We start from the raw sequence: 24527 nt of genomic DNA, 5'->3' as shown, positions 1-24527 counted from the left end.
TTCCACGGACAAAGGTTTAGAAGAAGCGGTTTCTGTGCCAGCAAGACAGCAGTCACATTTTCCTCTTTGCTTCTGTAAAATTAAGTGATCCTCTGTGGTTCCCTGGCATTCATTAGGCTATTTTATGTGAGTGATTGGAGCTGATATGAAAGAGGAGCCCAGTTCCTCTGCCCTGGGACCTGTGTACTGGGGCTTTGACCTGCCCTTCCTCAACCCTTTATTGGCTGAATTGGAACAAGACAAGTCCAATTGCTAATAAGCAATTGCTTTTTTACTGTTCTTGGAAATGATCTTTACTGATGGTGACAATGATTTATTTCTGCCTTCTTGCTTTTGTACTGCTTTCGTGCTGTGCCTTTGCTTGTTTCATAAGTCTCATCTCACTGCAGCAAGGGGATTTGCCATATCTCATCTGGTGCCTCCTTATTTACCTGCTGTACTGCATAATTCAATTAAATGAAATTATTTTTAACTGTTATTGTGGAAGGCTCTGGCTCTTTGGAGCAGATTCCTCTTGTGAATGGTCCTGAGTGGATTGGGAGGAGGCTGGTGGGGGCCTGTGTTTTGTGGGGTACAGGAGCACCAGGCAGGGAAAACACTGTAGGTGGGTGGCCCTTGGTGCTTTGCTTGCCCAGTGAGAAATGGGTTAGTGCCAGCTGAAATTGTTTCCGCGCCTCTCCTGCAGCTCTGTGGAAGTGAAACCCCAAATCCTGACCTTCACCATCAGTGGGAAGGGGCAGGAACTGCCGGTGACAGTCGTGCGCCCAAGTGCTCGCAGCAAGAGGGAAATAGCCGTGCTGCGCTTCAAAAGGCTCCAGCTGGAGGATACAGAGATGCTCCCCCTGGTCATCCGTAACAACGGCATCAAACCTGTCAAGGTGAGGAGCACCTGCTCAAGGAAGGATCTGGTTGGGAACAAAGGCTTGTCCCACAGGGGAAGGGTCCCAAAAAACATGGCAGACCTGGGAAGAGGTGTCTCCGTTGAGCCCGAAATGACACAAATTCACCAGGAGACTGAATTGCAGAAGTTTAATACAAAAAGGTCTCTCTTTTTATAGACAGGTTTGGCACATTCTTCTTGATTGGCTAATTAACAGAAACGTCTTTCTCACAAACAGTCCTTGAGAATAACAGAAAAACAGAGTAGAAAAACACCACCTGCAGGTCGTTTATACTAACAAGTTATCATCGTTTCTACAACTCCCTAAAAGGTCTCACAAGTCCACTGTGAGAAACTAATGTCGTTTCTCGCTCTCTGACCAGGCTGTCAACCACAGGGAAGAGGTGTCAGAAATTCTTTTTAAGCGAGTAGCTGACATCTCCAAAAAGGGAGTTCTTGGAAATTTTCCATCCAGTCCTTTTTCTTTAAGTTGAACACAAGAAAGGTGGTGGAGTATTTTCCTGTCTCTCAGGTCACCTTTTGTTCTCATGAACATGTGTGGTTTCCCAGTTCCATAGATTGTATTTAATCCCAGTTTACTACATTTTAAGTAAACTTAGTTGTGGTTTAATCACACTCTGCTCATTACTTTCTGTCCTGTGTGGTTCTGTGTCAGTTCTATCCAGATGCCTCTGAACACCCTTTTTTCTCAGCTGGTTTGACTTAACTTTTGTGCTAAGTGCTGTTTGTAGTGGGAGAGGTGCTGGGCTGCCATGCGGGACCAGCAGCACTGTGGTGTCAGTCTCTGTGCCGTCCTGTACTCACACCAGCATCATTGTGCTCTGGCTTCCCTTTTCGCAGTTTATGTTACACCTGGAGGATGAGCACGGAGTGTTCTTGTTGAAAGGCAGGGCCTCCACATTCAAGACATTCCAAACTGGAAATGTGGAAGGGGACTCCGTCAGAAACGGTAAATTCATTAACCATGAAGTGTGATCATGCAGAGGGAAGACGTGTGCCCTGCTCTTGGCTTCTCTGAGCAGCAGCCAGGTGTTAGGCACAGTTTCATTCTTTGGGCTCTCTGTCCCCCAAGCTTTTCTTGGGGCCTTTTTGCAGGGTCTTCTCCTGGCAAGTTGTAGGAAGTTGTTCTGTTCTTCTAGACGTGGTGGGTTGAGTTGTGGGGGACTGTCACTATCTCAGTGGACCCTCTGAGGTATTTGCTGCATGTGGGAAGGTACCAGCCTGAACAGACACAGCCCTTGAGCACACAGCCAGCCAGCAGAAGCCAAAAGCACTCTTTGGCTGAGCTTGGCATATGGCTGGAGCTGGCTGGAAGTAGATGGAATGAGGGCTGGGCATCAGCCTGAGGTTAGGCTGCTTAAGCGGTGCTGTAACTGGAGGTGGCAGTCTTGTGAACATAGGAAGAGGGTCTGGAACCACTGTGGGTAGAATCTGTGCTTAGAAGGCAGCTGGTTTCACCTCTTATTCCTCATCTATCCTATGGAAATATTTCCTCAGTACAGCTGTATTAATTAACTCTGATTTCCATTGCTGTGCAGAGAGCAAGCCCGCAAAGCAGCCTTTCTTTCTTCTGCGTCATGGGCAATCGGCAGAGTTTGATGTCATTTTCAAACCCACCCTGGCTCAACGTCTGGAAGGGAAGATTTGTCTGTTAGTGGGGGACTCCCGCCTGACCCTAACCGAGCTGGTGGGTGAAGGCCACATGGATGAATTCACCCTTGATGGGTTAAAGGAAGACCCCCAGGAGAGGAATGCCAAGAGCAGTCTAAAGAAAGACATCATTGATGGTAAGAGAGGAGAGGCTGCCAAGGTGGAGCAAGGAAGAGGACAACGTCTGATCACGTGTGTCCTCCCTCTAGCCAGGCCTGGGCTGTCACCCATGGGACTTGCCGGCCTGTGGGGGTGGCAGCCATGCATGCAGAGCAGTGAGTGCTGTGCTGCACATCACTGGCTTAGGGGTGTGCCAGGGTGTTTCCCTGAAGGTGGTGGGATGGGGAACTGCCTGGGGAACTCCCTCCAGAGGGAGGAAGGCTTGGAGCAAGGAAGCATTGAACATAAAGGTGTCTGTGCACGTGAGCGGGCAGGTGGAGCTCCCTGCATGCTGAGATCCCTTGCTCTCCTCCTTTACAGCTGTCAGAGCAAATCACATCCAGTTTGGGCACTGTCCTGTCGGGAAGCGCTGCCGCAGGACCTTCACCATCACCAACCACACCCGTACGCAGTTCATGCGCTTTGTGTGGGACGCAGATGCCATATTCCAGTTCTCCCCCAAGGTGAGCATGGACTGCTCTTCCTTTCCCCATTGCTCAAGCTCCTGGTGTTCCCAGGAGCTGGCAGGGAATCCTCACATGCCACTGATAGCCCATTCCAGTGCCACGCAGGAGATGCAGTCCCTGGCTTGGCTGGACCAAGGCAGCCAGCCTTGCTGAAAAGGCTTCATGTTATGGGAGGTGGCACCTTCTGTTTATACTTTTGTCTGTCAAATTTCACATAAATCCTCTCTGAGGTGCAGATTCCTGGCACAGCTGTTCACCACATCAGTCCCTTTTGCTGTCAGGCCTGCCTTTGGCAGTGCTTCCAGTTTGGTCCCGACTCCCTCCCTGATTCTCCCTAGGTGGGACACCTCCATCCTGGCTGTGCCAAGGGCATCACAGTGACCTTGAAAGCAGATGTCCCAGGCACCTTCAGGAGGCGCCTTGTGAAATGTAAGGTGACCAAGATCAACTTCAAGCGGCCACGAAGGAAGGTTCCAGACTGGGATGACCAAATGTGCATTGTGACGTGGAAGGATATCCCCAGGAAAGACCTGGCAGCCAGATGGTTTAAAAAAGAGAGGGTAAGAAGCAGAACAGCAAAGAAAGGCAATCCAGCTTTTACAGAAAGAACCACCATAGCACCATCACTGCTGGCTGAGCAGCTCCTGCTTCCTCTGACATTGGACAGCCAAGAGGTTCACCAGCAGTGCATTCCAGGGGAGAGGTGGATGCACAGTGACCAGATACACTCACACAAGATGGGGAAGCCTTTTGACAAGAGACCTTTAGCCACACTCAACTATCAGTCTGTGCCACAAGCACAAGTGTTGCAGCCCATGTTGAATGGAAGGCAATGCTTTATGATTTTATCCCATTTTATGGTGTTTGAAATCTCTTCATCTCATGTGATGCCTTTTCACCAACAAGGAGTTAAGTCTGCTGCACTCTGTCTCTTCTTTTAAAGTGGAGAGAAATACACTTCTCCTGCATATGCTGGTGAACTCCAAGTTTTGTCTGCATGGATACCAGAGAATTTGGTTGTGGTCTCTGTATTGTGTGGGATATCTCTTCATGAAGTAGCCCTGTATGACTATGGAGGAGTCCAGAGAAGGACCATCTCCAGAGACTCTTGCTTTTATTGTCATTATTGCCACAAACACTCATCTTGGGTGAAGGTTCTTTCTGGGTTTCTGGACCATTTTAAGGCCTCTAAAAACCATCCTCTTTTCTATCAGAACATCTGCGGTTGAAGACTTTCCTAGTGAGATCTTTCACACCCCAAAATGCCCATCCCCAGCTCCCAGCAGCGTGGCTGTTGCTCCAGACATGACATCTGGAGAGCACTTACCCCTAAGACAAGAAGGTGCTTTCTAGAGCTCTTCAGTCTCCATCCACAGAGCTCCAGCAGGGGAACTTATCCCTATTTTGAGACCTGCTGGATTTATAGGGGACAGGAAAAAAGCCAGTCCCTCTACAAGGTTGAAGTACAGGGACTAGAACACAGCTATAGTCTCCATGGGGATATTAACAGCTGTGGTAGTGATCGCTTGGATCAGTCGGTAGAACAAACTACTGAGCAGAACACTCCCAATTTTGTCATCTTTCCAGGGAAGTAAAAGTGAATGGTCCTTTCTAGTCCCTTAGGAGGCTGATCTTGGAGGCCAGAAGATTCCCTTCTCAGCCTGACCTTCTGGGCTCTGCTTAGTGATTTCTCCTTCCTCTGTTTGCAGGTGGTCGAGACAGTCCCGGAACCAGCTCACACTGTGCTGGAGAAGAGCAGCCAGGAGGCTGAGGTGTACCTCAGTGCCATTGTTTTCTACACCCAGTTCAAACTGAGCACAACCGTGGTTCAGTTCAAGGATACCTCCCCCTTGCAGACAAGGATAGCCACGTGAGTGCTGGAGGCCAGGCAGGGCCCTGGGGACAGCAGCTGACCTTGCCCAGGGCTGGCCCAGGGCCTGCTTGCCAGAACTCTGCCCCAGCCCAAACCAGCACAGGCCCATTTATGTGCACACAAAGCCAAGCAGGTGGAGGTGCTCAGGAGAGCCTCAGTGCTGCCACACCTTTCTGCTGAGAACAGCCATGGCTTTGCCCTCACTGCATGTCACCTGTCCTCATCTGCTCAGGAATAAGTTTGCAGTCAAACCAAGACCTAAAGTCCAGAGTAAGCCCCTTAGCTTCAGTGTCCTGGGTACCATGTTGGCCCTTTCCTCTTAAACTTCCAGGCTTTAAAATACTTTTTTGGGCCACCTGGGACAGCAATCTGAGCATGGCAGGGTTGCCTGGGGTAGAAGATGCTCCTCAGCAGAAAGTGGTACCAGGAGTCCATCAGACAATGTTACTGTACTATTTCCTTTATATTTATTGGGCATTTTTTTTATTCCTCCTTCTGGCTTTTCAGTTTCAGGCTATCCAACACAGGGAAGGTAGCCCTGGAATACTCCTGGGAGGAAGCTGAAGACAGTGAAGCAGTGAAGAAGCAATACTCATCTGCTCTGATGCATAAGGGCATTTCACTTGGTAGCTGAGGGCCTGGGGAGAAGACTCTGCCACGTCACTCCAAAACATGAATTGCTTTTTCATCCTTGCCCACACGTCCACTTTCATCAGCATCTTCCCAGCTGCAGCCGGAGAGTTTTTGTCCCTATCTGCTGTTCATTCCCTTCTGTTCTTCCTCTGCCACTTCTGCTCTGCAGAGGAGCTGAGCCAGGCTCTGGGGAGAGCCACGTGCTGGGTGGACTGGGAAGGACTGGGAAGGGGGACATCAGGGACATCTCAGACTCTTTGAAAAGTCTGAGACTGGGAAAAACAATGGTGTAACAAGTGAGCTGACCTGTAGCCACTGTCTGTGTGCAGTTCCCCACTCCAGGGCAAATGCAAAGTCACCGTCTAAAACCAACTCTCCTGCTTTGGCACACGAGTTTGTGCTGCAGGCAGAGACCCTGCTCCCAGATGCTCTATTTCCTGCTGAAAGTAATTGGCCAGAGATGCTCCAAGTGCATCCCAGCTCTCTTCCAACTACCCGCAGCAGGAGGCAGAGTTGCTGGCGCTCCAATGACAGGATTTTATCTTTGAAAGGTGTCCTCTTCCTCTCTGCAGGTCATTTCCTCTCCTCTGAAACTTTAAAGCGTTGCAGAAAGATGCTGCATCGTTTTGGGTGGCAGCCGGATCGTCCTTTTGAAACTCAATCTTCTGGGCTGCAGCTGCTGCATCAGCTGGCCAAGCGGCTGCAGCAGCAGCAGGATTCTGAGCAGCAGCAGCAGCAGCAGCCCGAGCAGCAGGACCATCCCAAGCTGTGCCGCTCAAGGCGTGTTGGTTCCGCCCTGGAAATCCTGCCAGATCCCTTCTATGACCTGCCACTGTTCTCCATCAAGCCCTGCCACGGCATCATCGCCCCTGGCCAGAAGCAGGCCTTTCAAGTGCGGTTCTCCCCAAAGTGTGAGGGGACGTTTGAGACCACCCTGCAGTGCAGGTGGGAAACATTCAGCACTTGTCAACTCATGCTTCTGATGGGTGTCACTGGGGGATCGCAGGGTGGGACAGGGTGGAAGGGACCACAGTAGATCATCTGGTCCCACTTCCCTGTGTAAGCATGCTCATCCTAGTGCACATGGCACAGGGTTGTGTCCAGAGGGCTCTGGAATAATTCCAGTGAGGGACACTCCACACCCTCTCTGGGCAACCTGGCACCTGCACAGGAAAGAAGTTCTTCCTCAGGTTCAGGTGGAATTTCCTGTTCAGGTTCTGCCATTGCCTCTTGTCCCATTGCTGGGCACCACCAAGCACAGCCTGGTTCACTCTGACTGGGATGAGGAGGTGAGCCTGGAGACAGGCAGCCCCAGAGAGGCGGCAGAAACACCCACAGGAGCAGAAAAAGATCATCTGGCCTTGGTAGGGAGACACTGGGAAGGTTGCAAAATCTGGAAGAAGAGATCCAGGAACCAGCAAGTCCCTAGCTCTGCTTTCTTTTGGGACAAGCAAGGCCTGCTTTTCTACATGGAACCCTGAGTGCTGTAGTTGGTCCCCAGGCACTTTACTGGTCATGTTCCTGCCCTTGCACCTCTGCAGCTTCCATGCAGCGAGTGCATTTGTTTAATTTGCTGCTCGCTGCTTGCACAAGGAAAGGATGTAGCAAGCTGCAGAGCAACTGGCTGAGAATGTTTGTCTGGCTAATCCTTTCTTCCTAGGATTCCTAACCCGAAGCCAAATCAAAAAACGGGGCAGGTGATTGTGAAAGCCCAGGAACAGAAGAGTCTTGGTAAACCATTAGAGCAGAGAGAGAAAGGCCAGAGAGCCAAGAAGCAGAAACCAGCACCTAAGGGGCAGAATTTGTGTCAGCTGGAGTCTCCTGAAGGAACCAGCAACATCGTGCCTTCTGCTGCTGCTGGTCTCCCACCCTTCACCAGAGACCTCTGCAGCCCTCACCTCGCGGCCCACGCCAAGAGTGGCTGCACCCTCTCCGCCCCTCGAGCCGGTCTGGGTGGCAGCAGAGCAGGGCTGCCCAACTCCTAGAGGCAGCAAAGCTGCTCTGTGCAGCTGCTGAGAGGAACCCTGAGCCAAGGAAACCGGAACAAAGGAGACGAGAGGAGCCACTTGTATAAATTCTCAAGACGGTTTAATCCCCGAGAGAGCCCACAGACAAGTGACAAAGCTCCAACAGGGTAACAGCAGCTTAAGAACCGGGGAGGGTACTCGGGGAGGATAACCAACAGTAGAACAGCAAGAGAGGAACATAGGGCGGGGATCAGATTGTAGATAACCAATAGGAGATAACATGGGAGGGAATTACGCTTGTCACCCCAATGGAACTCCGAGAGAAGGGTGATGGACAAGGATGGTTCTAGAGAAAGGGGTGGGGCCACATTTGATGAACAAGGGAAGAGAGCAGTACTTCCAGGATTGGCAGGGAAGGGTCTGGAAATCAGGGAGGTTCATGGGAGACTGACATGGGGGCTGACAAGATTTTGCTGTGTGCAACGAGGCTGCAATCTATTTCAAGCCTCAGGGTACAGTTATCTGCTACAGCCAAACGTTCTTTTGTCCACTGGTGCCTTAACTGCCATTATTAAATTATTTTATTTTGGGAGAATCAATCTCATTAAAAGCTGCCTCCCACCCCAAGGAAGACAGAAAAATTAGTGGTAATTGAATTGCCTTATTTGTCCACTAACACCTACTGCAGGAAGAAACCCAAATATCATCTAATCTTACCATATATGACTTTTTAGTGATGGTGTAACAGCTGAAATCAAACGGCAGTAACTATTCTAGTAAATCCAGTCTGGTAGGTTAAAGCAGCCATTACTCCATCTCTGTGCTGAAAAATTATGTCCAGAGTCATCAGCTCACAAGCTCCATTTTTCCCTCTGTTACTGCACCCAGGCTCTATTTCATCTACTTCAATATTTAATTCCTGAAGTTCAGAAACTCTTTAAATCCCTATGAAGCAGGATCCAATATGCTCTGTAGGACTCTGGCAACAGAGAACAGCTGGCAAGCACATTGCAAAAGGATATCAGACTTTACTGGATATTTATTTTGGTAGTGTTGGTAGCGATACAACCAGATTTGGAAGTCCCAGAGAAAAACTGTGTCCGGATTTACAAGTTCCTGCCTACATATTTGCACAGTCAAAAGCAGCAGCCTGTTTGAACAGCATTTGAGGAGACTGCTTAAATAGCTTTGGCAGGCTTTGGTGGGAGCTCCTCTCAGACCCTTGCATTTCACAGAAGAAAAGTCAAAATTTGCCTTTTGACCTCTGTTTTTCCAGGGAAAAAATCAAAGCCACTCTGCTGCCCCGGGTTAGACAGCAGGTCTGTGCTGCATTCCTGACCTCAGCTCCTAGACCAAGACCTCTGGGATCCCATAACCCTCAACACACCACCAGCCAACTGAACTGGTTTCCTTGCAGATATGGTGTCCAAAATCCATTACCCTCTCCAGGTCAGCCAACAGGAGAAACAGTGATTGTCTTCTGAGACTGACAGGAACAGCACAGGCTGTCCACAACACAGCTCACATGAGGCATCTCATGAGAGGCCCACTGGAAAGCCACATGCGTGTGGCCTCCCAGAGAATGGGTCTATTTGGCTGACAGTGCTGAGTAAGCATTTCAGAACCTGCTTCTGCCCAGGAGGGTGCAAGCCAGCTACTAACATGTTCTAGCACCCTCCAAAAAATCTGAGATAGAGAAAACTCAAAGGCTGCATCCTGCTTAAAACAAGACTTGGACAGACTGGATCAATGGGCCAAGGACAAGGGTGTGAGGTTCCATAAGGCCAAGTGCCACATCCTGCAGGTCACCAGCTGCCTCAGTGTGAGCCAGAGTGTGCCCAAGGGGGCAAGAGGCCAATGGCACCTGGCCTGGATCAGCAGCAGTGTGGGCAGCGGGACCAGGGCAGTGCCTGCCCCTCTGTGCTGGGCACTGCTGAGGCCACAGCTCGAGTGCTGTGTCAGCTCTGGCACCTCGGGAAAAAGGACATTGAGGGGCTGAGTGTGTCCAGAGAAGGGCAGCAAGGCTCACAAAGGCTCTAGAAAACATGTCCCATGAGGAGTAGCTGAGGGAGCTGGGTTTGTTCAGTCTGGAGAAGAGGCTCAGGAGGGACCTCACCGCTCTCTCAACTCCCTGACAGGAGCGTGCACTGAGGGGGGGCTGCTCTCTTCTGCTGGGCCTGCACTGAGAGCCTGAGGAAGTGACCTCACGTTGAGAGGAAATTCAGGTTAGATTTTAGAAAATAATTTTCACTGTTCAGGGCGGGGAATAGGTTGGCCAGAAAGGTGGTGGAGTTGCCATCCCTGCAGCTGTTAAAGAGGCCTCTGGATCTGACACTGGGAAATGGTTTAGTGGTTTAGGGTTTGCAGTGTCAGTGTTGGCCTGACGTTGAACTGATGGTCTTAAAGATCTCTTTCACCCCTGACGGTTCTACAATTCCAAGCGCTTCTCGCCTGGCTGAGGGGAAGGCTCAGGGCTGTCCCGAGTCCGAGGGCGGCCGCACCCTGAGGCGCTGGGGCGGCGCTGCGGCTGTGGCGTCTCCTGAGGGGCGGGGCCGGGCTCTGCCCTCAGCTCCGCGAGGTCCCAGCGCTCAGGCCGGCGGGGTCTCTGCTGTCCTTCAACTCGGTAATCCCATCCCTCAGCCCGCAAATCCCATCTATCAGGCCGCAGATCTCGTCCCGCAGCCTGCACATCCCATCCCTCAGCCCGCAGATCCCATCTCTCAGCCCTCAGATCCCATCCCTGAGCCCGCAGATCCCATCTCTCAGCCCCCACATCCCATCTCTCAGCCCCCACATCCCATCCTTCAGCCTGCAGATCCGATCTCTCAGCCCGCAGTTCCCACCCCTCAGCCCGCAGATCCCACCCCTCAGCCGGACAGCGCTCGGCAGCGGGCACCCGCCTCGCCTCGGGGTCTGCCCGGAGCCGCCCGCGCCCCTGGATCACAGGTACCCGAGCCGTGCCCCGTTTTCCCCCTCGGGATTCCCCAACTTTCCCACAGAAGAATGCAGCTGCTGTTTCATCTTTAGAATGTTGCGTTTCAACCTCCCCCCCCCCTTTTTTTTTTTAACTTTATATGTTCTTTCCCTTTTATATTTGGGCTGATCTGATAAAGAGCTGTAAATCACACACGGCCCATCTGAGGGAGGAGGGTGCGAGGGAGCTGCAATAGGCCAGGACAGCCCCAAGTCCTGTTCCACAGCAGCGTCCTCAGGGCCTCAGCTGCTGCTGCGGGGTTTGGTTTCCACAGGACGCCAACAACCCGCACTTCTCCCCTCTGGCCTTTGCTCCCTGGGTTTCGAGGGATAAGTCCTGCCCAGGCTGGCTGGTCTGCTCACCGTGCCAGCCATGTGCTCTGGTGCTGCTGAGCACACAGGTTGACAGATCTGCACTTCTCCAGGAGTGGTTTCTGAGGTTTGAAGCAATGTTACTGGGTTATTTTCCATACCTGATGGAGAAGAGTTTTAGATGCAACATTTGCCAGCTGTTTGTTGAAGCAAATCTAGTTGCTTGTCTTGCCACCTTGCTCTGTGATGCAGCAAGCGAGGTGAGCTGTTTGCCTCTAATTAATGTAGGCTGGCTTATCAATACTATTTTGTGTACCTTCTGTGGGTTGCAAAAGTAAAAAAGATCCAGGTAAAGGTCAAGATGTGTCCTTGTATGCATACAGTTTTAAACCCCTTGTGCTTCCTATATTGTATAATTGTATAAACACGTATTAAATTAAACTCTTCTGAAAAGCAATTAGCTCCAGAGCAAACTCATTTTTACAGCCTTCCTTTTATTTGGGTGAGTTGTGCTTTTTCTTAGGTTGGCGGGCTGGTGGCAGTAGGACAAAAAGAGGTGAGGAAGGCTGGCAAGCTTTTCCTTGTTGTGGCAGGGTTGGATTTGCAGGAAAATGAAATGCATGTCTGTTATCACTTCTGAAAGGCTGCAGGGAGAGGAACTCTCAATTCTCAATCTCTAAGGGAAGCAGGAAAGGAATGGGGGCGATCAGTAACTCCCAAGAGAAAGCAGAACTGGCTGTCTTCATTAGGATGACAATGATTCTGCTTTGAGCCTTTGCTCCACTTGGAGAAGGAAAATGAATCCATTCTTAAGCTGCATTCGCCACTGATTTAAAGTTTCTACCTGGAGCTAAGTAATTTTTGGAGAAATTGTAAGAGCTTACTGTGATGCTTGCATCAACCTTCCCTGTTTGGGACTTGGGGCGTGTTTGAGGGAGCATCTTTGTGCCTCCAAAGCTGAATGTCACTCTGCTGCTCTGCTTTGAGGCTGCCCCGTGGGGTTTGTGAAGAAGCAATGCTGTGGGGTTTGGTGGGTTACATGGTTCATGTAATGTGCCAGTGTCTTTGGGGAATTTCAATGGGTTCTCCCTGTAAGGAACACGTCTCTGTGCTCACTGCCCTGGGTTTGATCAGTGCTGCCAGAACAATGCTGATGGTTTGGTGGCTCCTTGAGCAGCTGGAGGCCGAGTGTTTTAGAGTGTCCACCCCCCAAGTCACATGAGTTGGTCTTAGTGCCAGTTGTTGGCTGATGGCAGAGTTGGCCACTCTGGTAAGGAAAGTTGGATCAGCTTTGTTGTGATCAGTGACACAGAGCAGGGGATGTTCTTTACTGACAGTGCCCCTCAGTGGTAACATGGAGTGACCTGATTTCTGCAGAATGTCCACTCTCAAAGCTGATAACCTGGTAGTTATAAATGCAGGGCTATTATAAAATGCTGTATTTCCAAAGGGAAACTTTGCCATACAACAGTTAAACTGTGTGTGTGAGAGATGACAGAGTAAAAGCAGAAAAACTGGAAAAAGTGCATTTTAGAAAAATGATGCCATTTCTACTGCATCTGTTATAAACACTGCTAATCTGAACAGAACTGAAAACACTTTTTCCTTGCTGTTGTAGAACAAGAACAGAGATAAAACAAAAATGAACACTCAAAAGGTGCAGATAAATCAGTGTGGTAAGATATCTAATATAATTTGTTGTTATAATCTGCATCAGTTTTACAAAGTTTTAGTAGACTGTAGTGATAGGCCTGTTGTGGGGTGGTGAGCAGTTGGGAAAACGTGCTTTTTCCTAGTTGCCAAATTTTGGATACTGTGTTGGATATGCAAAGGGTAGATCCAATGCCAAACCTACACACATAGTAAAACACACCACCACAAAGTCACTTTTTTTTTTTAATTTGCTAATATTTATCCGCATTTTTATTGTATTTTAACTTCTTTAAGAACCCTCGAACCTTGTAAGGGTTTACAGTAAACAACACCTTCTGTCACTGTAAGATATAATTATCAAGTAAGTCTTTTGATTATAGCCCAAAGACTAAGAAGCAGATTTTCCAGGTCTTTTACCCACCTGGGGCTGTCTGTAGGTGCCCAGAGAATATTTTCTGTTATGTCTCCACCCACCTGACTGAGGGCTCTGCTGCTGTGCTGCATGGTTTCTGTCTCCTGTACCTCAGTACCACGGAGCAGCCTTGTGCTCTTGGACTCTTTCCTTACTACTCCACAGATTTTCAGCTGCACTCTGAATTTTATTTGCACTCTGAATGCTTGAATGGCTGTGTATTATTTACACTTAATGCACCTTGCAATTGTAAATTTAATATTTAGTAGTTTACATCAGACTTACTAAGAATTACTAGTAATGAAAGGCCAGAAATATTAAAAGGAGGCTGCTACTGTGCAAAGGAAATCATGCTCAAATAACAAACTATGGACAGAAATATTTCTAGGTTTGTTGTTTGTGGCTGAATAGAAGTGATGTAGCTCCATTTTGGCTCACTTTTCCCTCTTTTTTAAAATACACATACATACTACATTTTGGACAGGTTTACTCTAATACTGACTTGATTAAGATATGGAAAATATAACATTCTTAATGAAGTTTTTTGTGTTTGCTCCTAGATATGAAAACAGATCTGAACTTACTGCTTGAATGCCTTAAATATCAGATGGACTGCCCTCTGTCTCAGAAGGAGGCTTTGATCACTATCTATTCCATTTGCCAACAAAACAGTAAGAAAGGCTTTTCCTTAGAAACCATGCAGTCATTTATGTTCACCATATATGCCAAGAACTTGTGGGCACTGTAAAAATGTTTAAAGGACACAAGGCTTGAGATGTTGGAAAATCTTAGAAGCCTTTCATTTTGCAGAGAAACAAAAGCAAAAGTTTCTGTTCTCTTTTCCTCTTGTAGGTGAAGCGAGTGAATACTTTCGAGAAATTGGTGGTTTGATGTTTATAAATGACCTTGCCAAGTCGAGTGCTCATTGCATCGTAAAGGAAGCAGCTTTATTTACATTGGGGATTATTATAGAGAGTAATGGTAATAAAAATAGCACTGTATTTCTGAGTGTGCTATGGCCCCCTGTCCTTACTTGTGCTCCTGCTTTGTCTCCATTTTCTTTTGGTCACACAAAATGAGACTACAGGATTGTCAGTTGGAGCAAGGGCAGGGAAGGTTCCCCAGTTGCCCTGTCCATCCCCAGATTTGATCTGTGCCTTGCTGACTTGTGCACACAGGGTGTCTTTAGGTTACCAGACAGCTGCACTCCCCCTGTCCCTCAGCAGCAAGTGTTCAGTGACTCCTGGATTGTTCCAAAGCTTGCCAGGGTCCTGCTTGGTGTAGAACTCACTGCAGGGGGAAGCCCTCAGGCACTTCATAGTCCTGCCCTGTCTCTGCTCCCCACATACTGGCCACAACTGAAACTTAATAATTTAAGATGATGAGTGGCTTACTTCAGGACTTAATGGTTTTCCCTTTCTGTTTTCAGTGTATTGTCAACAGACTTTGTGTACTTCTGCATTGTTTGAAGACCTCATTTTATTTTTAATTAAAAAGGATTCTGGTGTGAACTTGAAAAGAATGTCTGTTTATGTCATCTTAGTACTGGTGTCAAATAATAGTAAGTTGGGTTTTTTTCTGTGTTACAACAACACTCCTGTTTGCCAATCTGCAGTCCAAAATTTGGAACAGTCAGTAAGCAGTTGGACATTCAATAAATAGATTTGGACATTCAATAAGCAATGTTGTGGTGAAGTGAATTTATAAAGATGAATGTTTGCATGTAACTGAACCTGAATTGTCGAAGTAGGTCATTGCTCACTGGGATTTCCTTAAACAGCAGAACGTGGTTTAGTTCTAAAAAGAGAGTTTGCAAATGCAAACTCATATTTTCTGAGAGTGTCTAGAAAGAGAGAGACAAAGAAAAGTTATTTACCAATATGTTGATGTGATTTTGTATTTCCTTCTGGGGAGGAGATGTGCTTAGGAAAGGGAATGTATGTATGTAATTTAAACTTGCTGTTAAGATTTTGTCTGCAGTTGCATTTGTCTCTGGAGTCTTGTGTGTGTTCTCTTTTAGAAAATGGGCAAACCCATGTCAGAGACACAGGCTGCATCAGCCTGCTGCTGCAGTTATTCAGGTAAACAGGGCTGCAATTCAAACAGACAGATAGCAGGCTGGTTAGCAGCTATGTTTCCTTGACTATCTGGGACTTGTTTGCATTGTCCTTAACAGAACAACTCTCTCCACGTCTGAGAAGAATCTGCCAGCTGAAAACACTGATCCCTGCTATCAGCTCTGGTCCTCAGTGTGCAGCACTCTCTGTGCCTGTGTCAACAACCCCCAGAACGGTAGGTGTTGCTCTGAAAATTGTGGAAGAAGTTCAAAGATACTCTCCAAATCTGTAACACTTTGGTTTCATTTTTACTGTTCAGCTGAAGTTGATTTCATTGCGTTTTGATTTGGGGTAATTTGTTTTTACTTTTCCAGAAGATAATCAGAACATTTGCTGTTCAGTTTTTCCCTATGCCAAAGAGTGGCTCGAGAGTTGCACAGAGCCTGAGATAGTTCGTCCCATCTGTTCATTTCTTGGTCTCACAATTGCAAATAACTGTAAGTGCAGCTCAAGCTTTACACAGTTTTGCATTTGATAAAAGGAAGTTTAATTAGGGAGCTAAATGGTTTTTTCTTTCTTGTCAGTCACTACAAAGACATTTGCTGTTCTTGCAATTTTTACTCTGACCACTGTATTCCACCATCTTTACTTACACTGTGCTGTGCTCAAGTCCACAAATAGCCACAGCCTGCTTACATTTGATAGGGTCAGTGAAACTGCTGGGAGCTGTTCTGATTAAAAGTGTGTCTAAATGAAAGTCCTTATGACATGACTGAAAACAATGACTTAGGTAGAACTTGGGCATGATGTTTGCCATTTGTGTGCACATATCAGGGTCATGTTTTCCTGTAACTATTTTATATGCAGTTACTGCCTTTCTTGAGATTAATGTATCTCCAGCTTCTGTTGTATAAGAAATGTAAGGACTAACACATGCACAGAAAAACTCTGATTGATTTACTTAGTGAAATGCTAAAATAATTTGCAAACTCTGTCTCTTAAATCATATTTTTTCTTTTTTCCACTAAGCATATGTGCAGAAATATTTTGTTTCTATTGGAGGATTGGATACATTAGCCAAAGTTCTCCTTGAGCTTATGCATGATTCCTGTTTGAGTCACTCCAGCATGAAGCTTGCCGTGGTTGTAACAAAGACTCTGGATGCCTGTATTGCTAATAACTGTGAGTGGAAAGACATTTTTATCTATGGTAATTTTAAAATGCAATTTTTAAAGTCTTGCGCTGGTGGAAAAGTTGCAGAAATGAATGCTTAAAGGCAGTTAAGTTATATACATCCCAGTGGATGTTGCAGTGTTTTTTAAAACTCAGAGGTGTAAGTGGGGGATGATTCAGTTCATCTGAGGTGGATTACTGTCCCATTGTTGCTAAAATAAATACAGTGAAATTTAAACCCAACTGAAAATTAAAAATAAGATGCTCCAGCCCGTGCTGGGTAAGTAGAGCTGAGCTCTGGGCCTGGATCTGACCAGTCAGTTTGGATCCTGGCGTTAGGCCTATGCCTCAGTAATGAATTGTGTAGCTTTAGGAAGCTTTAGTCATTTAGAGGTGGAGCTGAGCACATGTGGTGTTTCTGCAGAGCACACTCTGCTCTGGTTTGCTGGCCGGGTACTGCTCTCCTGATGAGGTTTTGTGTTTTCCACAGAAGGTTTGCAGAAACCTGTGATCCTGACGAGCCTGTGCTGTGGCCATGGTTGGTGGATCTCACACTTCTGCCATAAGAGCTTCAAATGGAAGTTCCCAAAAGTTGAAAAGCATCACCCTGCACTAGTTGTGGGGGTAGTTTCAGATCAGTTGGGTCTGACAGGACTGGGCCTCAGCGTGGATGGACTAGCAGTGGTGTTGCCAGTGCCAGCAAGGGCTTGCCCCCTGCTCTTCTTATGGCAGATACTCTGTTGTCTTATTCAACTCTCTCTGGCTCCAGGCTGGAGCTGATAAAGGACGTGGAGAAACTCAGCAGGGATCTCCAAAACTTGCACAGTGCCAATTCATTCCTCAGATCTTCTGCCTCCTCTCCGTGGAGCACAGGCTGGGAGGATGGGCAGGGCTGGATTTGGGAGCAGCACAGGAGGGGTGGGCTAATCTGAACTGTTCAAGGTGGAGCAGGGCAGGGCTGAGCAGGCCCAAGGCTTTGAGGGCTTTGTAGAGTTCCCTCAAAACCCAGGATTTTATCCTTGGATAATTCCTGTACACTCATGATCTTGTTTATTTTCTTCCAATTATTTTAACAAACAGCTGCCATGGGTGTTGTCTTGGCAAAGTATCACACTGTGTCAGAGCTGCTGAAGCTGCTGTCCAATGAGACACTGAGCACAGGAGAAAAAATCAGTATTATTCTAACAATTGGACACTGTACTGAAGTTTGTGGTAAGATCTGCTTTTTCTTTTTCCTGTCTGTCAGCTTCTCCTAAATTCTCATCCACTGACTCCTCCCGTGGTGTCACTTCATCAAGGCTGGGACACGATTGTTCTATTAAATAATACAGTCTCAGTATGTGGACAAAAATGTCTATGTTCTATAACGTTCCATCTTTAAATTTCAAAGCTTGTTAGCAGGAAGTGTCTTTAGTAGCTTTGAAAAAGTAGACTAAATATGCAAGAATTCAGAGCTGGGCTTAGGTGTCACAGGGAATAATTAATCCAGACCTGAAAGCTCTGGACACAGAGCTTTCCAGGCCCAGCAAAAGAGTTCTCTTGAGCTCTCTTTTTCATGGTCCTTGGCACATACAGCTTCTGTCCACTGCTTACAAGGCCAGGAATATTTGTAAAAGCCATGTAAGTGCATTGGTTTTCAGGAGCAAGAGGTAGCCCTGAAATGGTTTTGTCAAGTTCCTCAGGGCTTGCCCAAGCATATCTGGTACAAATACAGCACTTCAGTTGGTGTTCTGTGGTAGTGCAAGCAAAGAGAAAGGGAAATTCATTTGTACTTCTGGTTTTTCTCATGTATGTTTAGAGAAACAAGAAAAAGGCCTTATGTTCAAAAATCCCGGTTGATTTTCATCCTCTGAGTGCCAATAACATGTTCAATAATTAGCTCAATAGGTCAGAAATTTATTTTAGCAGACATTTTTTCATGAAGAATTAGTGACACAAAACTTAATGGAAAATGTCTTTTGAATAGAAAAAATATTAAACAAACAGAAGAAAGGTTTCTCCTAAAATGTCAACACTGTCAAAATAAATATGTTAAAATTTTTTCTTTCTTTTTTTTAATTAAGTTTCAAGAAGAAAGAACTATGTTTAGCAAGTTATCAGTTATATGAATCCATATGGGAATGAGATCACAATAAAAATTCAGCTAATTACATAATAAATGAGGAGGAACAGATTGGCTAGACCAGGATTAAACTACTAATTTTATTTTGTTAAATATAAACCTTGAGATTTTGATATTTCTGCATCTCAGACCTCACAGAAATGTCACATATCTACTCCAAGAGCAGGTAATGGAAGAGAAGAAATACAGGAGTCATTATTCAAATGTTTTAGGCCACAATTAAATGAGTTTGGAGCTCTGTTGTATAACTTGTCTCAGTCATCCTTCAGTTTTCTTACAGCAACCTGAGTTCTGGTCACATCATCCTGTGGGATGTAAAGCTCTCCTGCTGTCACTGCAGCAGGCTCGGGTCTGGAATGAAAATCTCTCTCTCTACAGAAACGTGCAGATAGCTGCCAGTGTTGGCCCCTACAATGGCTGTAAGGTGAAGGTGTGTGGGGCTGAAACCAAACCAAACCTTTACCTTGTCTTGTTCTAGAAGAGAACCAGCGTGAGCTGCTTCAGAACAACGGGCTGCCACTCATGATTCAGGTATTGACAGAGTCTCAGGACGAGGAACTCATCAAAGCTGCTACTTTTGTGCTGCAGAACTGCAAACAAATGAGTAAGCTCGCTGTGACTGCTTTAAAAAGGAGAGGGATTGTTTCCATCTCCGTGTTCTGCTGATTCCCCAAGGGATTTTAACAGTGGCAGCTTTGTAATTCTGTGTACTCCAAAAGATGTTTGTTTTCTGCACAGAAAGTTGCCTTTTTGTCATCAAGAACTGACTTAGGCAGAAAAAAGGGAAGTAAAAATTCCAACAGTGTTGCAAAAATGCATTTGTGAAACCTCTCCACGTAGGGCCAGTTCTTAAAGCTTTCCCATCTCTAAATGGTGTGGAAAATACAAACATTGTCATTCAACACCCACTGGATACTCTCTTCCTGGGGATGTACCACTAGAAGGAGAGAATAAACCAGGAGATAATCAAGCCCAAAATCACTGTGTCTGCATTAATTTCTAATATTAAGAAATCTTGATCTTTTTATTCTAAAATAGGATGTATTTTTGGGTCCCCTGTTTTAGTTTTTTATTACTTATGTGTACAATCCCTCCCATGAAACACAGAGACCTTGTCCTCTAATCTCCAGCATGTGGAGGGTGTGCAGTTGGTAATTAGGAAAAACAAACAGGTATCTACATTTCTGTGCTGCAAGCACAACTGAGAGGTTTGTGTCAGATTGAGGAGGTGTGGAGATTGGTAGTGTCCATTAATATGGAATTGTTTTTTTAAAAAAGCAGAGACTCATACTGGTGAAGAACCCAGAATTAATTCAATGAAAAAGCTTTTTTTTTCCCACGGCATCATTGTGAAAACAGTTTATAGGAACTATAGTTGCAAGCTCACCTCTTGTAACTGCAGAGTATATTTCAAGTATGTTGACATTTATGTATAAATCTAAATTTTATAAAAATTGGTTTTTTGCATTAAATTATTGGGGCTGTCCCTCAGCATACTAAAATATAATAAATACTTTAAAAATGTTACTTGGTAAAATTTTAAATATTAATGTTGTTTTGTATTTTATAAAGCTGAACAGTTGTCTCTGAATTTATATGATAACTCTTTAAATGTGAACAATGCAGAAGAATTGGATGTGCAAGTCAGAAAAAGATGTTTGCAAGACTACTGGAAGAAAGCAAAAGAAATTTTACACAGAAGAAACTCAGTTGAAAAACAGGATGATGAGGTTGGCCTACTTACCAAAATAGTATAAAACTAACCACATCTTTCCAGAGTTTAAGGAGAAAATGAAAGTAAATCCTTTAGATAATTTCCATGTGAGCAAAAATCCCAGGAAAAAACGTTGGATTTGTGTGAAACTACAACCTGCAACTTTTATCAGTACTGCAGATCAGACTGAGTTGCAGGTGTGCAGAGAATGGAGGCATCCGTATTGTGGGAAGTATTCTTGTTTATTGTAACCCCAGATTTTCTATGAGATAGAAAAAGAAGTTGAGTTAATTTTTAATTGCTGGACATTCAAACCCATAATTTTAATATTTGGATGCATGAAATGCTCAGGGTTGTAAAGCTGTGGGAACTGATTTGCTGATCTGCCCCAAAGGGTGGATATTGTACATTCACTGGAATAAACATACAGCAGAACACTCAACATGACAACGTCAGGGGCAGAGCTCAAACTCCATCCTATTGCAAAAAGCAAGAGCAGCACACCTTTCAAATAAGGATAACCCTTTTGGGCATACTTTATATGACTTCCATCTCTTCTTTCTCCTTCTAGAATGATTCTTCTGAAAAAAAAAATCAGTTTTTTTTGGAGAGGAACTGTCTGCACTAAATGGGAAGATGTGAATTAGCATCTTCCGCTTTTAAAGGGAAACAACTGTTCTTGTGTATGTTCCAGGAAATCCATCTTTATTAAGATGGATTTAAGATGGATTTGATACTGCATACTTCCAGCCACTTAACACTGATTTAAATTACTGGGCTTTGAAACAGTGAATAATTCCCCCTGATCTCAGGGGAAACTTGAAGTGATCAGTGATGACTGCTCCCAAAGAGCCTATTCCCCATTTTATCCCAGAATGCCCAGAAATGAACCATATTAAACTGACTCATTCAGTGTGGCTCTAGAATGCTAGTGCTCTACATGGAGAAATATTTGGCCCTGACATAGGTGCCTTTATCACCACATTTTAAGCTTTCATAAATACTAACAGAGAGACTCTTCAGAAAGCACCAAAGTAAAGTCAGTAGTTCAAGCAACAATCTCCTTTGAAAATCAGTGCAATTTTTTTTAACTGAGTGTTTTAGTGTGCTTTTCTTGCCTGTGTAATTTTCTGCAAATTGCAATTTAAGTCTTTTCCTTTTCCTTTTCCTTTTCCTTTTCCTTTTCCTTTTCCCTTTCCCTTCCTTCAGAATGTGTTAGTAGTAGAGGTAGGTAATGACTGAAGGAGTTGTGGAATGATACAGATTTTTTTTTCTCCCTTCTTTTCAAAATAATACATACTACATATAATAATTAAGTATGTTACTGTGCTGCCAGGTTGGTATGTTCTCATTTAATCCACTGACAGTCTGGTTTTCCTTTCCAACTTGAAGGATTGTTATAATAATTATTGTTTTATCTCTTTCAGGACATTATTGAGACTGGTAGAACAATGAAAGCTCTGCTTTCAAAAATAAAAGACAAGAAACCAATGATAGTAAAAGGTATATACCTGTAAGGTACAAGGATAAAGCCCCTAACTGACATCTTCAAATCATTTGGGTCAATAGGCAGTGTATGCTGACAGGTGCTTGTTTGGCTTGAAGTTTGGAGTGGGAGGAAGCAAATGCAGGAAGTAATCCTTATCCAGCTGCTGAAAAATTAAGTGTTTCTTAAAGTGGGAAATTTACCTGTGCACTACCATCTTCACTGCTCAAATTAATAAAAAAAGGTTTTATGGCTCTTTCCATGTAGTCCATGAAGTCTGATGCATTCCCTGTTTCTTACTTTATGTTTGAAGGAAATTCATCTCTTTCCATAGGTTTTCTAACACCACCTCAGTTGCCTCAATACTAGAATGACAGCACTCTGAAGATTTCTTAATACCCTCAACCATAGAGGTTTTCAGAATCTGAGTCTGTCAGCCCTGGGAAGATGACTTCAAGTAGCATTCTAGATCTGCTTTTAGTAGATCTCTAAAGAAATTGTGTGGAACATCCCTGTGTCTGTCAAGTAACCACAATGCTCTATAAAAACAGTTGCTTTAAGCATCAGTTATCCAGACAGTCCTTCTAGTGACTGTCCAGGAGGTTCTTAGTTTCTTCTGAAGTGCACAGGCAAAGCAAGAATAGATGTAATTTTGCAGAAGAAATTGTCCTTTTCTCCCTCCCTCCCCACTAAAATCATTACTGGCCACTTGGACATGCTTCCCCCTCTGTGCTGTTTGAGTGTGCTGAGGCATTGCTGCATGGAAGGGCGAAGATCTGAGACACGGGATTGAAGGGAACTGAATACAAAGTGGAGCCACTTGGACAGACAGATCAGAGCCTTTGCTTCTCCCTCCACTTCAAGGCTGAACGCTGCTCCTTTCTGTGCAATCATCTCACTGTTTTCATTTAAGTGAATGATTTTAGACGCTTATGGGGAGGTGTGGGAGAATGGAAGTCTAGAGCTTAGGGCAAGGCATTTTAAAAACCAACCTTCTCTGCTCTGCCTTACAGCCTGCTCCTTAAAACGACATGTCAGAATCCAGGAAACAGACCAGACTGTAAGTATCGTGGTTTTCTCAGGTTTTTTTTGGTTTTTTTTTTTCTGTATTTTCCAAAGCAGTCCTGCAACTTCAATTCAGGCAGCACATCTGACAGCTGGCACATAACTTTCATGAAGGTCAAGAGAAATGGGGAGAAACCACATAAACAGCTAATGAACAGCTATGCTATCCTGAGACCTCATGACCACCTTGTTTTTTTCCCCTGGTTGGCCTGAGTGCAGGTTTAGCTATTTGATATACAAATTTAGATAGCAGAAACAGATCAAACCTTAACTATGTTTGGCTTTGCTTTGACCCTAGAGGGCATTTGTTTTGACTTCACATTATTAAACTTGCCTTGTTTCCAAACTGAAAAGTCCTACTGAATCACAGTTCATCTACTTTCACTCAAGTAAAATCTCACTCCTTGTGTCCTCTCCCAGGACTAACTCATAACTAGGTTTTAAACAATTATTTTGTTAATAAAAATCATTCTCTTAACACCTTCATTATATTACTGACTCATGGGAATGGTTTAGATTCTAACCTCTGTCATCAATTTACAGCTCAGATTTTAAGAAAGCACCCTGAAGGAGATGATGCCTATTACTCTCAGCTCAAGTATGTGTTGAATACCAACTGTGCATTTCAAAGCTACTTACACCACTGAAGTATAAAAAGAACTGTATTTTCTTACAGATACTGGCTTTGAAATTCCAGATAAATTTGTGGTTGGATATGCTCTTGACACTAATGAAAAATTAAGTGTAATGCAATATAGATGCATAAGAAATGTTTGTGCTTTTTATAATTCTACTCCACAAGTCTCATGGCTCAGCCATGCTGCAGGACATCCTGAAGCCCCAGGATGGTGAGCAGCGTACAATCTGTGGCCCCATCTGAAAATGAAATCACTTGTCATTTGACTTGAATTGGATATTTGTCTGTCTCAGCTCAATCCTATGTTGCTCTTCTGTCACCAGGTCTTCAAAGCGGCCGTGCAGGCACTCTGTGTGAAGGTTTGCCACACACTCATGGATAACATGGCTGTAAGATCTCTCTTCCCTTATTCCATTACAGCTTCCTTAGGCTGCACAGAGTAGTAGACTTAGAAACATCATAAACTAAGAGGGTTGGTCTTTTTTCCCTCCTTTGTTTTCAAAAGTACTTTCTTAATTCTGATAAACTCAGAAAGTTTTTCCTTTCTAAGTCTTTCTACTAAGACAAACCAGTTCTGCTGAAGACACAGTCAATCTGTGCTATTGCTCAGCAGCAGGAGGTGTATGCAGTAATTTAACAAACCTAAGTTCTTTAGAATATATAATCCTATATATTACAGATAAACTTGGAAAGAATATTAGAATCTCAAGTTTACTGCAAGGAAACTTGCAACAATTATGGTTCTAGCGTGTTTTTATTAAAATGTTTGGAATATAACTGAAAATCAGTCTTGCATTTCATTCGAAGATAGAGGTTGATAAATATTGTAGGTTGGTTTTCTTTTTTTTCCTTTTAGCACATCTGTGTTCTGAAAGAGAATGCAAAAGAGAAATACAGGATATCATAATGTCAGTCTTCTGGAGCACTAATTCCTGGCTGCTGATTAGGTGATAAACCATTACACCAGGAAATTACTTCTGCTCCTTGTGTGTCCCTAAGAACCAGAAGCTACCTGTTACTGTCCAGGACCTGCAGCTCGCTGATTCCCACTTGTACTATGCGCTGAACACCAACTGTTGAGACCCTGGGTTTTTCCCGTCGCGAAGGTGCAGCCCGGAGCTGGGGCCGAGGGTCTGGCAACGAGGAGCGTTGCCAGCGTGCACGTCACGTTCCGCGCCCCGGAGCGGATTCCTCCCCCTCCGCCCGGGGACCGGGGGGGCACCAGGGCTGGAAGGAGCGGGGATCGAGGCCCCCCCGACGTCACCGCCCCCGG

At 45.2% G+C, this 24527-nt stretch overlaps 2 protein-coding genes across 2 annotated transcripts; both read left to right on the top strand.

Moving 5' to 3' along the window:
- Window positions 1–619: 619 nt before the first annotated feature.
- Window positions 620–7668, top strand: LOC132332978 (hydrocephalus-inducing protein homolog). The gene is made up of 9 exons (XM_059857703.1): window positions 620–878; window positions 1742–1850; window positions 2440–2688; window positions 3032–3174; window positions 3516–3737; window positions 4887–5047; window positions 5558–5676; window positions 6496–6628; window positions 7344–7668. The coding sequence occupies exons 1-9, from the start codon at window positions 834–836 to the stop codon at window positions 7666–7668; spliced, it is 1506 nt and encodes a 501-aa protein (XP_059713686.1). The 5' UTR covers window positions 620–833.
- Window positions 7669–13564: 5896 nt separating this feature from the next.
- LOC132333032 (telomere repeats-binding bouquet formation protein 1-like) lies at window positions 13565–24513 on the top strand. Its single transcript, XM_059857765.1, has 13 exons — window positions 13565–13671; window positions 13853–13981; window positions 14430–14561; window positions 15021–15081; window positions 15177–15292; window positions 15432–15554; window positions 16087–16239; window positions 17311–17442; window positions 18831–18956; window positions 21494–21569; window positions 22566–22612; window positions 23578–23643; window positions 24111–24513. Exons 1-10 carry the CDS (start codon window positions 13608–13610, stop codon window positions 21502–21504), a joined length of 1047 nt encoding a protein of 348 aa, XP_059713748.1. The 5' UTR covers window positions 13565–13607; the 3' UTR covers window positions 21505–21569; window positions 22566–22612; window positions 23578–23643; window positions 24111–24513.
- The last annotated feature ends 14 nt before the right edge of the window (window positions 24514–24527 follow it).

Source organism: Haemorhous mexicanus, chromosome 12 (genome assembly GCF_027477595.1).
Source record: "Haemorhous mexicanus isolate bHaeMex1 chromosome 12, bHaeMex1.pri, whole genome shotgun sequence".
NCBI lineage: Eukaryota > Metazoa > Chordata > Aves > Passeriformes > Fringillidae > Haemorhous > Haemorhous mexicanus.
This window is presented reverse-complemented; position numbering and strand designations above follow the sequence as displayed.